Source organism: Nannobrachium achirus (assembly GCF_963921795.1).
Source record: "Nannobrachium achirus genome assembly, chromosome: 3".
NCBI classification, from domain to species: Eukaryota; Metazoa; Chordata; class Actinopteri; order Myctophiformes; family Myctophidae; genus Nannobrachium; species Nannobrachium achirus.
Genome location: NC_137812.1, coordinates 28,179,962 through 28,198,007, shown reverse-complemented (window position 1 = coordinate 28,198,007; position 18,046 = coordinate 28,179,962). Strand labels below are relative to the sequence as shown.

At 44.2% G+C, this 18,046-nt stretch overlaps 1 protein-coding gene across 1 annotated transcript in view; it reads right to left on the bottom strand.

Moving 5' to 3' along the window:
* Window positions 1-18,046, bottom strand: part of LOC308282154 (uncharacterized protein) — a 313,805-nt gene that overhangs the window by 255,395 nt on the left and 40,364 nt on the right. Inside the window, exon 13 of the mRNA XM_080722498.1 lies at window positions 10,015-17,035. Coding sequence (XP_080578624.1) covers window positions 16,920-17,035 — 116 coding nt within the window. The 3' untranslated portion in view covers window positions 10,015-16,919. The remainder of the gene's footprint in view (window positions 1-10,014; window positions 17,036-18,046) is intronic.

Below are 18,046 nucleotides of genomic sequence, written 5' to 3'. Positions count from 1 at the left end.
GAACTGAATTGACCTATTATTGACCTCTTGACGGAAGCACCAGTAGGTCAATCTCTGGAGCCATTAGCTGTAGAACAGCGTGCACCACACACAGACTGCACAGGCTAAGCTTGTTTTATACTTTGTCATACGACGGTGGAAATCACTGAAAATAGTGCTGTTTTCAACATGGGACACTGCCGTTCGATGTACCATAAATGAAGTATTGGAGACCACGACAGAACATTCCATTTCCAGTCTTATCGGTGGCCAAATTACATTTTTTTATAGCAGTTACTCTAAAGTGATGGTGGCATATGTAAGAGGACTTGCATACTGCCAGGGAAGACTAGGCTGATTTTGAGATGTAATAAGATGACCGCTATCAAAAGGATCTCCTCTACAGCCAAAAGACTGAGATGGACCGAATTTGTGTATCAACAAATTGATTTTAAATGTTCCTTTCTACTTCCTTATTCCTCCTGAAGAAGGTGACTTGAATCAAGGAGCCAAACTGTGAGGTGAAGTTGTTTTTAGTTTGACTTGTACTGCTTTTTAAGGTCTGTTCAATTCATTCCTGTTAGGTCCCTGTCAAGCCTCTGAGAGGCTCGCCCTCTGAGGTGATGATAGTCACACAATGTGTCTGAGTAGAATTTACTCTATAACTTCAAAACAAGTATTTGAATAGTTAATAATGCTTTATCTGCCATGGGTTTAAATCAACATAGAAAAAGCTGATCTACAAGCTAACAATGCATTTTTTAAATCTAGGGAAATGTAAATATATGCTGTTTGGGAAACGCGGGGAGATGCATTGTGAGGTTGTAGATCAGCTTTTCTTTGTACAACTGTGTGTACTTACAATAAGGGGTTAAGCTGAGCTATGATTTAATCAGTGTTTTGTAACCTATTACCATGGTGCTAATGGGAATACATTTAGTTTGTTTTAGTTTCGGTTCCACAGATACTACAAGCTCACAACGCCTCGCGGTGCGTGGCGTATGTTAGTTTTACTTTTAAGTGATAAAACAATGTTGCACATTAATTACAGGAGTAGTTTGTTCTATTGATTACTCACACCATGGAGACTTGAGTTCAATAATATTATTTTGTAATTGTCGCATTCCTAAGACAGAAATTTGATTTTAGTAAATTTACCCCCTTGATTCCGGATGGGGACCCAAATGCATTTGGTTCCCCATCCGGAATCAATGAGGGTACATTTATTGAAATCAAATTATTGTCTTAACAATGCAACAAGTATTATTGAACTCAAGTCTCCATGGCGTGAGTAATCAATAGAAAAAAAGTCATTTTGGGGGTGAACTCCTTTAAGCTAATCATCTGGGGACCCCCCCGCCCCCAAAAAAGAATTTGGGGGTCCCGACCCCCCAGTTTGGAAACCACTCGTGTAGGTAGCAACTACTAGATAGCTAAATGGATCCTATAGTGATGATGGAACATCTCAACTAAGCAGAATCCACTCCACAGGGAGGCGGGGTGTTCTGTCAAAATGTGTTTGAGCAAGAGAGAGAAACACCGAACTCACAATATGATGAAGAGTCACCTCAATCCAGTCAGTGTGAGTCGACAGCTATTTCATGAAACATGGCCAGTTCCATATAGCCCCGTGCAGCTGGCTATTTATTGCTGTAACCTCATCCAAGACAGGACTTATGAAAGGATTGGACACAGAGACAGAGAAACAAGCCCGGAGGCTTTGCTGGGGTTTATTAAGCGATGTCTATCGCAAGAGGAAATGTGGTATCAATTTGTTGTTCTGTGTTCAGCGTTCACACAGCCATCTGGTGACATCTCTCCAGTCTCCAGCGCTGTAGCAGTTCGTTTTAGTGCGACATGTCTCTGCCCATAAATTGACAACTTTCTAACAGCAGTTGTGGAAAAATGCCACGCAGCGGTGGTAAGAACGGGAACTGTTAACCCATTCAGAAAGGGTACACATTATTGTGTATCATTATTTTATGCTTTAACTATTAAAAAAATAGCAGATATACAAGCTCACAGCGCGGCACCGAGTGCCGCGCTGCAAGCTTGTAGATCTGCTATTTTTGAAAAATTTGAATTTTGACCCGATTCTATAAGTGTCTGTCAGCAATCTGGCTTAGCCATCGTCAAAGAAAAGGTCCTTTTCACTTATTTGGAGCTCAGTTAGTCTGTTCTTGAGAGACTACTATGTCAGTGGTTCTCAAACTTTTTCATGTGAAGGACCCCCACAATGATATTTATTTGGCCACGGACCCCCATCTTAAAATATTTAGTTCCAGGGACCCCCCAGAAGCAACATTTGAGTTACAAACGTTCGCTTTGAAAATACATATATTCAAAGATTTGCACACATTTTCACGACTTTTTCAAAAATAGCAGATCTACAAGCTTGCAGCGCTGCAAGCTTGTAGATCTGCTATTTTTCACTGGTTAAAGCATTCAATAATTCTAGGCCTAAATGGGTTTTAATGAAATGTCAGGATAGAGCTGCTATCTTCTCCTCCTCACTGCTACACGCACCAGTGGTTCTCAAACGTTTTCATGTCGATGCACGCCAAATCTAATATGCATTTAATTTACCAACGTACATGATTTTTGTTGTTTTGCGTCACATTGTGAGCTTGTAGATTGTATATTTTCAAATAACTTGTGTTTAGACTGGGGTTAAAGTGGTTAAAACTGATGCTATTGTAGCCTCCACAGTTAGTACCTGCCATGAAGCAGCAACAACAGCCCTGTTAATCGGGCTCAGCCCTATTAGCACGACTGGTTGTGCGTTGGACTGGTGAGTGGGAGTCCCGGGTTCAATCCCCGCTTCCGCGCATCACTACACTATGTATATCGTCTCTGTCGGGTGGAAACCTCAGATGTCCAAAACTGTTACTTATCAGGATTAAGATTCCAAAACATCAAAAGCAACAGATCTACAAGCTCAAAGTGTGTCACACTCACTTCACGCCTCGAGCTTGTGAATCTGCTACTTTTTTTCCTCACATTAACTCCCATAGTCTTAATTATCATTTCACAATAAAAAGAAAGTGAAATACGCATATAATCACACCAGTATGCACAGTGATATCACGAAGGCCATGAAAATTATTTCCTGGTCATTGTGTCTTTTTGTCTAACACTTCGGCAGCTGATTGCTCATGTATTTGTGAGTGAGACAGTGAGTGTGCTTTTCAAATAGAATTTGGGTACTTGTTGCATTCTACTTGAGGTACCAGATGGGCGGGTGTTTCTGTGCGTCTAAGACCTTGGTGAGTCTCTCCACGTCGTTGCTAGTGTACAACAAATCCTTCTGCAACACCTCAAGCTCTATCTGATTGAAGCCACTTTCCTCTCTTCGGCTTCATGCAGGCTTTCAACTTCTGCCTGCAGCACGGTGTAGCTCCCTTTGATCGCCTCCCTGTGATTTTGCTGCTGACGGAAGAGAAAGGTTCTGGTCCCTGTGGCTCAGCTCACTATGGAGGTCTCTAGATTGGTTGATCAGATCCAACGCAACATCTTTGTCTTGATCAATTGTCTGCTGTAATCGATTTATATTTTCATTGGCAGCTGCCAGATCTTGCTCAGTACTGTTGACTGACTTGACTCTGCATTGTTAGATCAGATACTTTTTTCTTAGCAGCTTGTTCAGCTTGTCCTCCCAGTCATCTTTGGATGACTGGGAGGTTAGGTTGCTTGTATGCTCCCTTTCAGCCAGGAGGGAATTTCTCAGCTCCTTTCAGCCTCCTGGTCAAAAGAGTCTTGCAGGGTTCTATGTTCCTCCAGAAGTTGCTCCCACTCCAACTTGACTGTGTCAAGTCGGAGCTTTGAGCTGATCAGACTGTTGAGAGAGCTGGGACACCTCCCTCGCAACAGCTGTTCCTCATCCAACTGTAGTTGTCTAAGTTCCTCAGTCAGGGCTTCACAGACCATCTTGGAGTCAGCCATATCTAGAAGCTGTTCACTCCGAATGTCATCCACGGTAAGAATCTTGATGCTGTCAACATGATGTATTCTATTCAGAAACTTCCTGTTTTTTCTTCCTGTTGGAGAACATGCAAACTCCACACAGAAAGGCCCTTTTGCCAACCCCACCTAGGGTATGGGCACTGATGAGCGGAGGAGAGAACACGCCCACAGCGTCCCCAGCGGGAATCGTACCCAGGAGCAGGACCTTCTAGCTGTGAGGCGACAGCGCTACAGACTGTGCCACCGTGCCCCTCATCAAACACACCCTTGTTGATGTCCTCCATTCCTCCCTAAGGAAAAGGATGGATGAGGCGTTGTCCAGGAGATCATAGTTGTACACTTGGTTCTGCTGCCTGCATCCTCTGGGCAGCCCCAGATTTCTGCTGGCTACTATTGTTAGTACTTGATCTCATTGTGCTCATTGTAAATCTCAATAACCAAACACTTGCAAAGTAATGTCTTGGTCTATATATAATATATATTTTCTAAACTTCGAGGAATGACACCCCTCCATTCATCAGTGAAATTATCAGACTCTGATGGGCTTAGCATACTGAACATTTTCCCTGAGCCAGAGTGCGACATTTTTTTTTTCTTCTACATTTTTATCCCACAATTTTGTAACCCATTTTTTCACCCAGTGCCAATTGCCTATGTAATCCTGGGCTCTGCTCTCCCTCTGCCGCGCCTGGGGAGACAACGGACTGACCTCATGCTTCCTTCTATGCATGAGGAGTCCAAGTTGCTTCTTTTCACCTGACAGCAGAGATTTCCCTGGTTTGGACGTTGCGTGTGGAAGGAACACGTTATCCCAACCAGTTCCTTTCCCCTCCATCAGGCGCCCCGGCTGGCCAGGGGAAGGCATTATTTAGACCAGGATTACGTGCATGTTTTTGTGAGGGTATCAATCGTTGGCGATATTTTAATTAATCTGACTGGGAACCACTCGGTCCCTGGAACGCCACCTACAAGAGCCACTGGTGTGTGTCAGGGAACTGGGTGACAATATGAAGTGAATTCAATGTGAGTGCAGATCTAAATGTATGCCACATCCACTGTGCTGTGCACCTCCCTCTCTCTCTCCATCTGCCTGCCATACAGATGAGCTGTGACAGCCTGCTGTCAAGCTGCCACACTGTGTTATCCATCTCTCCTCTCCTTTCTACTGCAGCCGTTCCCCAACCTGTGGGTCAGGGCCCACTGTGGTGGTGAGGGCCGTGAGGATATTAATTCCAAGCCAGAAACACAATCGATTCATCGTTAAAATAAACATGCTCTTGACCACTGGCTGGGACACGAACGCTTTCGACATTTTCATGTAGGCCCCGATCCAGAAAAGTTTGGGAACCTCTGCTTTACCCAGGGTTCCCACGGTCATGAAATTCCTGGAAATATTTTGAAATTAGAAAAAAAGAAATCCAGTACTGGAAAGGTTTTGGAATTGATCAAGGGTCCTGGAAGGTCCTGGAAAAATTAGCTATGCATTGTCTTTGGTTATTGATTTTGCTAATACCTCTGAAATGACAAATTAAACATGGGCCAAATTGTCAAATATTAGAGGCAGAAATTGTGAAAATAGCCGATCTACATGCTCACAACGCCTCGCAACTATTTTCACAATAGAACCGTGTTATGCAAAATTCCTCAACTCTTAGTGCTCGTCAGGGTCCCGGGGTCCCCAGTTCAAATATGATTATTTCGGGGGTCACTGCCTGAAAATGTTGAGAACCACTGGCATACACTACCTGTCTTTGGGCATTGCGCATAGGCGACTTGTTATAAAGTTGAATTATTGTTATATAGTCCTGGAAATTAGGTTAAATATTCTGGAAAGGTTTTGGAAATTAATTGGTAAAAATGTGTGGGAACCCTGACATGCTCTTGACCACTGTCCTCTGACCAGATGGGTGGGACACAAACGCTTTCGACATTTTCATGTAGGCCCCGATCCAGAAAAGGTTGGGAACCTCTGCTTTACTGCAAGTTGTAGATACTTTCACTCGGGTATCCTCAGCTCTTTGCCACGCACATATATCGACTCTGTCGGGTGGAAACCTCATACAGTATGTCCAAAACTGTAAAAAGACGGCAAAAACGGCAGATCTACAGGCTAAAAATGCATTTCTTGCTTGCGGATCTTTTTTGATGCTTTTATGTGATGCTGTAGTATGATCAAGTAGGGCATTACGTTACAAAGAAAACACTAAAGGTTAAATTATGGAGATAACAGGTTTCTGCCCGACATCAACAATATGAGTGTACGGTGTTGATGACGAGCTAAACAAAGGTCTGACGTTTATGTGTGTAGTACTGTCATCCTCCTGTCAACGTGATTACTGTCCAAATGAACAAGCAGTGTACAGTAGCTTACCTGTCTTTGTTCATTCTTCTACTGTATGAAGACTTTTGGGTGTTGTATTTTTCAGTGGCTTTTGTTTTACTGCTCCACTTTGTATTTTGTAATTAACAAGGGACCAATCATGGTTGATGTCTCACTAAAGCTGGGCATTGTGCAATGAAGAACAAGAACTCAAAACCAAGAATGGGGCTCTATCTTCCTCCAAAAAAAAAAGAATAACGATTTGATGCTTAACACGTTGCAAGCCGCGGCAGAACCCTCTGAACAGAGGTAGCGCCGAAGAAATAAGCCATTTATTTACAAACATGTTTTAAAAAAACAAAGCCCACATGATAACAACACGTACTGGAGTGCTCGACACAGCGTACATATTCATCCTGCAGAGGTCGGCGATCTTACTTTGGCGAGGCGGAGGGGAGATCAATTCCATTCGTTTACGTGCGGCGAAGCAGGGAAAGGAGCGATAGAGAAGCGGCGCCCGAACGTGATTGAAACCGCGATCCACGAACAGAGACAAAGACCAGCCATCTTGTTTGAGCTCCTTGCTGAGTTTCAACACTGGGGAGAGGATGAGGCTCCTCCTGGCCAGCCATCCATCCAGAATGTGAGTCAACGGCGTGGCCTGCTGGATATTAGGAGTATCACACCCAGCACCAGAAAATGACTGTCAGAGCATATTAACCCTTTCAGATCGCTCCAAAAAGACACAGAGAAGAATTTCCGATGTTTTTTTTTTTTTTATTATAATTTATATCAAAAGTCCGGTAATAGACGGCGTGGCTGATGGGACCCAGTAGGAAGTCCGAGGGAGTACGGCCAGGCTTAGAAGGTGTTAAATGTGAAAAACAACAACTTTAACTCCAATAAATCAAGATTCTTCTTTTTTTAAGTAAACCTGTAGCTGTGTCTTTTTTCCAGAACTGTATGCTAAACCTGTTGTACATGCAGGGGAGTAGGTAGGTGAGACCTGAACTGGGGACCCCCCACCCTGAGTAGCCAACCTGGCGGATGAATCGTACGGGTAACGCCTGACACTGTGGTTCCCCTAACACATCACTGTGATGTCAGATACTCAAGAGCAGGGATCTCCATATATGGGCATAAAAGGGATTCTGTTAGGGATCTCCATATATGGGTATAAAATGGATTGTATCCCAGATTATGCCCTGTTAGAACCACACACTAACAGAATCCATATACGGCCAAGACAGATGGCGCGACTTTGTCGCCTTTCACCCTTAAGCATCTTACTGGTAGTATGGTTTGTTGATTTCTTTTGATTCAGTAATGGTCTCTCTTTTTTTAGGTATTAAAAAGGACTCAAAATCCTTACATTGTCAATTCACTTGCTGTCATCTGAGTCCCGACCCACATGCAGGTTGTGAACCACTGGATTATTGTTTCCCAAACTACAAATTTACTTTTTGGGAAGGAAACCGAAATGGAGAAGAGGAAGGAACGGATCTTGCAGAGCATCTGCGATAGAGACTATTAGAGAGTTTGTTTGGTTTGCTTCATGTGCCCAAACATGAGATAGACTGGCTCTGCCAGTGCTTGCCTGGGCACAACCAAACCAGCATGGGAAGCATTCCAGTAGTGAAGCCAGGCGAAGTGCCAGGATTTAAAATGAGCTTTCCAGAGCCTTGTTCCTCTGATGAGGACAATTATCCCACTTCCACCAGGATAGCTGTCATACCTGCTACGGCCGCATGGAGGTGCTGTTCAGCATCTGTTATTTCTACCAGTTGATGCTGGTAGTGAAGGTTGGCTGCCATGAGGCCTTTCTGCTTACTTTTTCAACCTCTCGCCCCTATTTCGGTGTGTACAAGGCAAGTTTCCATGGGGTCCCCAGCAAAATGATATATTTGAATGTCACTATCATTTCACCACCTAGAGCAGTGCTTCACAAACCTCTTCATGTCAAGGACCCCCAAATTGATATGTATATGGCAGATTTTCCAATACCTCAATACTTTCAAGATTTTCAGTCAGTTTGGCGGCCCTTGGCGTGAAAATGTATAACCACCATATAAGGAAGTATAAAATGGCTTTTAATATAGGTTCTTAAGGAATCTTTTCCAACAACAGCATTTAAAGTGCTAAATGTGTATTATTTCTTTATAATTTAATGGTATTAAAAGAGGAATGTAGGCTGATTGAAGTTAAGGTAAGCCACAGCATGATAGTGTTAATTTCTTGGCCCAGCCAGCGATTATTATTACTCAAGACAGCCCCATGGCCTCCCCTAAGTAACAAGAAATCTTGTGAAATAAAATGTCGTCAACCAATCATCAAGGATGATGATGCACGAAAGAAGAAGTACCCTGAGTTGTTGCTGTTAATAACTCATCATTTGGACCTAACATGACAGTGAAAATTGAAGTATGAATATACATGTGACACTCAATCCATCACTGGGAAGAAAACACAACAAAAACTAAATTATTTTAAAAATATACTTTAATACAACAGCTGTATATAAATATTAAAATATACATTATACAGGTGTACAGTACACACACACAAAACAAAAGAAAACAAAAAATATTAGGCTTCTATTTGTACGGCACTTTGTATCTTTTTTTTCCTTGTTGCTGTTTTTATTTTTTTATTATTTTACTATATTCTTAAAGGTTACTTAACTGACAAAGGAGTTGTACACAAAGATAGGTTAATGGACAGGTCCTAAAGTATTACTGTAGTAATGTTATTACTGGGTTATTTGAAAGCCATGATGAAAGCTAGAACAGTGGTTCTCCACCTGTGGGTCGGAACCCCCAGGGGGGGTCCCCAAATTATTTTGGGGGGTCCCCCGATGATTAACTTGATGTGCAACATTGCTTTCTCACTCAATAGTAAACAAACCAGCATAACGTTTAAGAGTATAGAGGGTATCTGCACATTTCTAAAGTGACAATTTAAGGACCTTTTAATAGCTCTAAAATGACAAATTAAACATTGGCCAAATTGTCAAATATTAGAGGCAGAAATATTGAAAATAGCCGATCTACATGCTCACAACAGCATTGTGAGCATGTAGATCTGCTATTTTCACGATAGAACCGTGTTATACAATATGTAACACTTAGTGCTCGTAGGTTGGGGGGTCCCCAGTTAAAATATGATTATTTTGGAGGTCGCGGCCTGAAAAGGTTGAGAACCACTGGGCTAGAAATGGAAGGCAATAGGAGAGAGAAAGAGAGAGAGAGACAGACAGACAGACAGACAGACAGACATGTAGGTTTTTGCTGTACACTATATGACATGGTGTTGTGGAATGTTTGCTATTCTCTTGCAGGGCCTTCCTGCTCCAGAGTCATTAGTCATGCTCAGGGGCGTCACACCAAATTCTGGGCCCTGGGTACAAGGATTCACTGTGGGCCCCCTCCATGAATGTTAACTATTGAAAAATAGCAGATATACAAGCTCACAGCGCGGCACCGAGTGCCGCGCTGCAAGCTTGTATATCTGCTATTTTTGAAAAATCGTGAAAATGTGTGCAAGAAACCTATGTCAAGGACCCCCAAGATGATATGTATTTGGCCACGGACCCCGATCTCAAAATATTTAGTTCCAGGCACCCCCAGAAGCACATTTTCACAACTTTTCAAAAATAGCAGATCTACAAGCTCGCAGCGCGGCACTCGGTGCCGCGCTGTGAGCTTGTATATCTGCTATTTTTCAATAGATACAGTTATTAGGGGCCCCTCCACCTTGGGCCCCAGTAACTCAGTCCCACTTTCCTACCCCTTGTGACGCCCCTGGTCATGCTCTTCAACAGATTTCATGATCCAGGAGGGATGTCATATTCTTTTCCAGTTTTCCTTGTTTTGTTTTTTTGGACGAACAAGCTCCTTTTTCTTTTTAATGCACCTCCCAACGGGAGACTGTGGTTTGTTTGCAGTCACTCACGTCCCCTAACCGGCCCTTTTATTTTCATGCTCTAATCACAACACAGACCTTTTTTCTTTTGTCTTTTCTTCTTTTAAAGGGAACCAAACCCCATATCTTAATGGTGGAAAAGGCAGGGGGTATTGAACCTGCCATCTGTTATTGTTGGTTGGGTTCTGCTGCCAAGTGATGTCACACTGTACTCCACAGAGGGACTGGGGGTTTGGTTACTCTTGAAAGTCACAAGTCAGCATCTTCTTTACCCACTCATGTCCACTGACATGAGAACCCCTGCGGACAGGTCTTAATCATATAACTACAGCAGCAAAGCGTTTTCAGATCACTGACTGAAAGGACAGCGGGCACGCGAGGCGTGTCCTTCAGACTGTGGCTCAAAAGTCACTGTTTCTCAGCGCCTGGTCCGGGGACCACCAGCGGCACCAAATGGACCCTTAATTAAAAGGTCTGTAACTCAAAGAGTGTAAATACTATTAGAGTTGAATATACACTGAGGATATTTTACAGTATATATTGGTGTCCCAAAGATGGAAAAAGAAACTCTTGTCGGGTGGAAACCTCATATGTCCAAAACTGTTACTTTTCAGGATTCAAATTCAAAAGCCTCAAAAGTACCAGATCTGCAAGCTTCACGCGTCGTGTGGCGCCATGCTTGCAGACCTGCTACTTTTGATGCTTTTGGGGGCGACGCTGTAGTATGATCAAGTAGGGCATTGATTTAGGGGAGGAAAAAAAAAGGTTTGAATATGGAGATAAGAGGTTTCTGCCCCACAGCGGCGATATCAAACTGGGGGTCCTTGAAATGAAACAAGGTTGAGAATCAGTGTCTTATTAAGCCAGTAGCCAGCCAGGCCTCCCTGGCTAAGTGCTGTTTATGCCCTGGTCTCCTTGGGCGGCTGGGGCACCGCTCGGCTTTGAAACTGGAGAAGGCTGTCTCTCCATTAGAGGACAATGTGAGAGCTGGAGCACAGCAGGGACAGGCACTCCGAGGTCAGCATCATCCCACCAGGGTAGACTTACCGCTCCGTCTATTCAGCCCAACGCGCAGGCCCAAAAGAGCGGAATAATGCTCAGTGCACCCACGCATATTACCAACTGCAGTAGTTTCATTTAGATCATATCGTAAGGTGCCACTGAAGGGTCGTGCTAAATTTCAGTTGAACATTGTACAATGACAATAAAGGCATTCAATTCAGTTCAGCTGAAGTAAGTTTCATTTAAACTCCATTGCATGACAGTGTCGCTTGCCTGTAAATAACAGATATTCAAGCTAACACTTGTGGCATGTTGTTAGCTTGAAAAAATAATGTATTTTCGGTAAGCAGCGCTGACACGCGATGGAATATCACTTAAGCATCATTCTTCCCGTGGCTCCAGCACTAACTCACATGGACCAATGGAGTGAGTTGAACCGCACAAGGTTGAGACGGACGGCAAAACAGCTCGTCAACAACATACGACGCCTCTCTCCACTCCCAAGGCTCAACTCTGTGCCGCTCTGTTAAGGTTTAGTCGCACATCAACCTACCACACACTGACTGTTAGGTGGCTGCCGTTTGACTGAACCTCGCATTAACACAATAACAATGGTTTTGCTGGTCCCATTGAAGTCAGCCAAATTGTCCCCGGGTCAGGAGTATTTTGCCTCCCAGGAGGAACTCTAATGATGTGTTTTAGAAAAGAAAGAGTACAGTAGGTGCCTCTAAATGATGCTCTGCTGCCTCTCTCACAGCTGAGGCTGATAGAGTGGACACACTCACCAGCCACAGCCACAATTTAACCAGCCTGTGGCTGTGGAGGGAAGAGGCCTATTTTACAATCCAATTTTCTGGGTCACTACCTGACCATTTTGAGTCAGCCATGAAAAAGGTGTGGGTTTTTATTCTTTGGTGCTTTTCACAAGCAAAAAGAATACTTGATTCTAACTCTTACCATCTGTTGCACAGAATATCACTGTGCTGTTAATTATTTTAAGAAAAGACAGCAAAATTGCAAAACAGCTGAAACTACAGTAGTTCTACAGTAGACAATGTCCAATCTTTGTCCAAAAAGGTGACCATATCAGGATGTAAGAGGAGGTTCTGGATTGGCTAGTGCTCCCCGTCTCCTGACCTGTAGTAACGCCTAACGAGGAAGAGTCTTGGATCTTCTCCGAAAGACGATGTCCATATTAGGTAAGAGCTGGCTAAATTTGTAAGCCGAGAGCTTTAAATCTGTACTGTGTACATACCGGCTGCTACTAACCTTTATGATGTCTGTGATCTGTTTACCTTACCCAGCCTGCCACGGCCATTGTAAAGGAAAGGCCAGTGGTGGACAGTAACCAAGTACATTTACTTCAGTACTGTGAGTATCTATACTTTATAACTAGGCTATATAAGTGTTTTTTGATACTTGAGTGACTTTCAATCCACTACATTTCAAAGACAAATATATGTCTACATTCTAGTGCAGCAATGCATTTAAATTAAAAAGAAAATGGACATTGCCGTTTGTACTTTTGATTACTTCGTTTTGACAGTAGTAGTTAAAGTAATGTTTGACGAGAAGTGTCTATACATCGACTCTCACTCAAGTACTACTCGGTTGAGTATTTGTCCACCACTGGAAAAGACAACGGCGCGAGGCAGAGCCAGCAAGGTGCTAATAGGCTGCTCTCTATCGACTGCAGTTTCCCTGCTGCTGCTACTCTGACTTTCTTCCAGATACAAATAAACAGATGCTTTCTGGGAAACGGGGTGGCAGGAATGTGAGCGGAGACAAAGTGGCCGGCGCCAAGACTTGACCACTCCCCATTAAAGCTTTTTCAGTTAAAGGGAAACCCAGCGGTAAATGTTTTTACTAGACTAAACGGTCAAACGGCCAATAATCAAGTGTGCTGCGCAAACTGACTTTGAGTCACATCCAGCTACAATGTCTCTTCCCTTGGCTTCACGGAGGAGATCCACCCGGTGTCTCATAAACGGAGTGCAGTCCAAATGTTTTCTTTCCAGTGTAGTTTCTGGCGTACAGATTAATGTACCCAGCAGATGGTATGTAAGATGGCAGGATTACATTACTCCACTCTGTGGGAGGGGTGTAACATCTGTCGAATGTTTGAATTCATACATATTTCACTCTTCAACTCCTAAAACCACCAGCGTCCCTCAGAAGAGAAGGACCAACAGCAGAGTACAACTTTTAACCGACTGCAGTTTTTGTTGTTTCGGCCTCAGTCACCCTGTGACCGTTCTGGCACTGTGGCCTTCCAGAGACTCTCTCCCCGTCGTCTCCACTGGGAGATGCTCAATCCTTTTCTTCTTCTTCACAGTACAGAGCTCAAGCTAAGAATACGGACCCATTTTAATCAAACGGGGTGCAAAAAAAAGAAAAGAAAAAAAGTGGTCCTTCTAGCGGACTTGTCCCGGATCAGGTGTCACTTTCATCGCAGGCAGATCACATTCAAAACAGATCATTTAAACAGTTTTGTCGTCGTGCCTCTTGAGTGTTGGAAAAAAACAAAAAAAAAGCAGCTCCTCCTCTAGCGGTTTTGGGAACATCAGAGCCTCCTGTCGGGTGTTTTTTTTTATCACACAGTATCTTTTCTTGCTAATCCACAGACCATCTGTCTTTGGCATCAGATTGGTGAACAGTGCTTACAAGCTCTCTGTTCACCAGCTGCAGCACTCCAACAACCCAACCAGCTGCATGGACAGGAATCCTCTGTTTACCACACAAAGAGACACACTCATAAGATGGGCCATATTTCCCAGAAAAATCACAGGGATAGGGAAAGGTGAAGGGGGGGGTATGCATTCATGCCTTTTCAAGGCCGAGTCACGATAACGATACCTCCGGACAATAAATAGTTGAAGGTATAAGCTGCCGTTCAAATAACTAAGCCAAGAAAATAGAATTTCCATAGGCGTGGAATGTTGTGTAGCGGGACTACTTTGGAACACATCCCAGACAGGAGCTTGTCAGTTTGGGGGGAAAAAAGGGATGAAAACAAATGGTTATTGCTTAATACAAAGACACTATTCTTCTTGAGTTTCCCAAGGGCAGTTGATAGCCACTGGGATTTTCTTTTCTTTTTTTCAAATCAACATTTTGGTTTGGGCTTCTTTTTGGTTGCATTATGTCACTGGTCCTCAAGGGGGTTCCAGAGGGACGCCAGCAACTTATCAATCAGTTAGGAACCCAATGGACCCTTGTGGGTCTGTAGGTCAGAGTGTACAAAAGGAACCCAATGGACCCTTGTGGGTCTGTAGGTCAGAGTGTACAAAAGGAACCCAATGGACCCACCCAACCCAAGTGTCCATTCGGTTCCATTTGTATATTAACACTGAGGATTTTACTTGTGATACATTGGGGTCCAAGATATAAGAAATGGCAGCAAATGGGGGTCCATGAAATGAAAAGGTTTGATAATCACTGGCATACAGTAGCCTATGTGACAGGTAGGGCCAACTTTAAATCTTGTTTTTTTTGTATCACCTAAAGTCAATTCAGGTCACACGCTGGGGCGACAGTCCAATTCAACTCTCCAGTTTAAAGAACAGGCATAATAACACGACTCCCTGTGGCTTTGAGCCCTAGGCACTTCAGAAAGGCATCATTACGCAAAACAAACCGCCTATTACACCTTAATGTGCTCCCAGGCCAAAATCCAGCCAGCTGTTACCACCTGAAGCCTCCATGAAGCTTTGCATTGCATTTAGTTGTTTATCATTAGTACAGTAGCACCATTACGGAAAGAAACTTAGACCACCGGTTGTCTCATAATAAACCATCAACCATGGACGAGTCTCTCAAATCCACAGACGTCTTTTATAATAAAAAAAAGGTGCCAAGAGTGTTTCTTTTTTCTCTTTTTTTGGAGGATCTAAGACCCCTCCTCGAAAGGTGCTTATTTCCTCCTACCACAGTGCAATTCAAAAAGGTCCTTGATTTTCTCTTTTTTTATGTCCATCAAGTTTTTTTTTAGAGACCTCGGAACAATTCGGTCTTCATCAAAGACCACCAAAAGGTAGGCAAGATTTCACAACATCTCTAGGAGATCGACACCCACTAAGTGGGCTGCCGCTTTGCCGGATAATAATAATAACAAAAAATGCAAAACAAAATTAACACATATACTCCGTCTCTGTCGGGCGGAAACCTCATATGTCCAAAACCGTTACTTTTCAGGATTCAAATTCAAAAGCATCAAAAGTAGCAGATCGACAAGCTCGAAACGTGTCGCTTCACGCCGCGTTTCGAGCTTGCGGATCTGCTGCTTTTGCGTGCTTCTGTGTGACGTTGCAGTATGAAGTAGGGCGTTAATTTACACAAAAAAACACACACGAAAAGTAAGGTTTCTGACCCGACAGCAAACGATTTTGCTTTCTAGCTCTAACAATAGTTTTTTCTTGTCTGACTACACGTCAAATAATTCAGGAAGTTGCGTTACATATTCAGGCCTGGGGGCTGAGAAGAGGGCTTGGGGATGACAATGAGGACAACAATACAGCCGGTGCAGACAGGCAGACAGCGCTAGAAAGGCTGACCCACAGGACACGTTTTGGTCATTCCCTGAAGGCCGGTCACACCCGCCTCGCCGTCTCAGGAAACTTATTGATGATAGTGCACCGGGTGAACGAACGGATTGATGAATTAGACCTTTATAATGAAACGTCATCCATTTACAGACGCACAAGGGTAAACATTAAAAGAATCAATCAATGACTAAGTAATTGATTCAGTTATTTATTTATTTTTTTCGTCCTTTTTTCCCCCCCGAAAACACAGCGGTGAAAACGTCAATGTTTGGCAGCATTTGAAGGAGAGAGAGAGAGAGAGACTGGCGGGTGTGATTGGTTTTCCGGCTTCAGGGTTTTCAGCAGTTTTAAGTCTTATCTTTGGTCAGTTTGAAGGTGCATTATAGCTGTATTGTCTGTTTCACGTGACGTAACGTTTTTATTTTTTTACGTATTTCATACGTTTTGGGGAAATAAAAACTCCCACCGGGGCCGGTGTCTGGCGTCTTCAAAAGACATCATCGCCACCGGCCTGTGGTGTGAAACATTAACTAAAACGAAACGTCATTGTCTTTCTCTGAATGCTATGAAACATCGGGGGCCCCGTCGCAGACATCACGTCTGTCCCTATACACACACGGGTGTGGCGACATGCGTTGCCCACCATGGAAAAACAGCAGCTGCTTCCCTGTTGACCAGGGAGCGGGCACCCCGCGCGCTTCCTTATAAGCACTTCCTATCCTCAAATGCCCCCTTGCCCTCGGCTCACTACACATCCCCTGCCAACAACTACAACCAAATCTACAAAACAGTGCAATGTCTATTCATAGGCACAATGGGATACAAATACAGCACACGGAGGGAGAGAGATAAAACTGCAGACGCATTCATACGGTATATGTACACGCACGCACACACGCACACACTCACACAATATAGAATACAGATAAGTGGGCAGCAGCACTAGCTTGGTGGTGAATTTTCGGGTCTACCAGGACAGAAGAGTGGTGAGAGACGGGGTCAGACCGGGCCGGTCATTGTTTTTTGGGGTGGCTTACTGCCTCTCTCTCTTCCGACTCTCCCGCTCCCGCTTGAGAGAGGGTGTGTATGCTGTGAAGGTCCAGGCTGTGGTAGTAGTCGATGAGACTGGTGGTTGGTGGTTGGTGGTGGTAGAGATGGCTGTGCAAGGGAGGGGGAAGACGGGCCGTCTTTTAGCCTGCCTCCTCGTCCTCTCCCTGGGCCGTCTCTTTGCCCTTGCTCTGCCCCCCTGCGCTGGCCGCCAAGATCCTCTGGACAAAGTCTTTGGTCCGTCCAGCCACCAAGGGACCTATACACAAACACACACACATGATGATGATGATGACGACATGTTTTGCGCAATACACTGAGACGAATTTTGATTTGCTTTGATTATAATAGGGGATAATGAGAAAGCAGTTGTAGCTGGTTGAGACACGGGACAAAATGCACAATGACTTTAAAAGTAAAAATAAGCACGTTTTACATATACTGTGTATATATGTCACGGTTAGATAGAGAAACGGTTAGATAGAGAAACGGAGCGCTCGCCGTGCGGCACGGGGCGGAACAAGCGGTCGCCACAACAACGTCCTCCAGGCGGAGCCGCTCGATTGTCCACGACATTGCAAGCGGCGCGAAGGCCAGCGGACCTTGCTCTTCGCCCCCGAGCGCCGCAGGCGCGAGTGGCCGCGAAGAGCGGGCCAGGGCCGCGCGGCCGGCCGCGCGAGTTACGAAGCCGTGGTGAATGCAATCGTTGTATTTATGCCCAGGCCGTAAGGCCTGGGCAAGCTAGGCTAGGCTAGGCTAGGCTAGGCTAGGCTAGGCTAGTAAATAAAGAAAGAGAGTCGCAAACGAGTGACGTCAGACAGCCTTCACTAGTGAATGGCTGTCGTCGCCATCTGGTGGTGATTGGTGTGTGGTGAACGACAAAACAATTAAGCGCTCTTACCACAGTCTAACCGAGTTACCCAAACTAACCGTAACATATATATATTTCGGATTGAAACCTTGGTTTAGGATTATGACAAAAACTAAAAATATCTCGAATTCAAGCAAGGCTTCATGGGGTGTGTATTGCTCGATTATTTCGGGTGAACTACTCCACTTTCACAAAAATAATGAAAATAGCACATGCAACAACACTCAATTTGCATTAATTTACCCAAAAAAGAAACCGACGGCAACGATGTGGGGTGAGAGATGTGTGTGTGTGTGTGTGTGTGCGTGTGTGTGTGTGCGTGTGTGTGTGTGTGTGTGTGTCTGTAACCGTGTACACTTGGGAGTGTTAGCGGTTAACCATAGTGTTGCATCATATCTA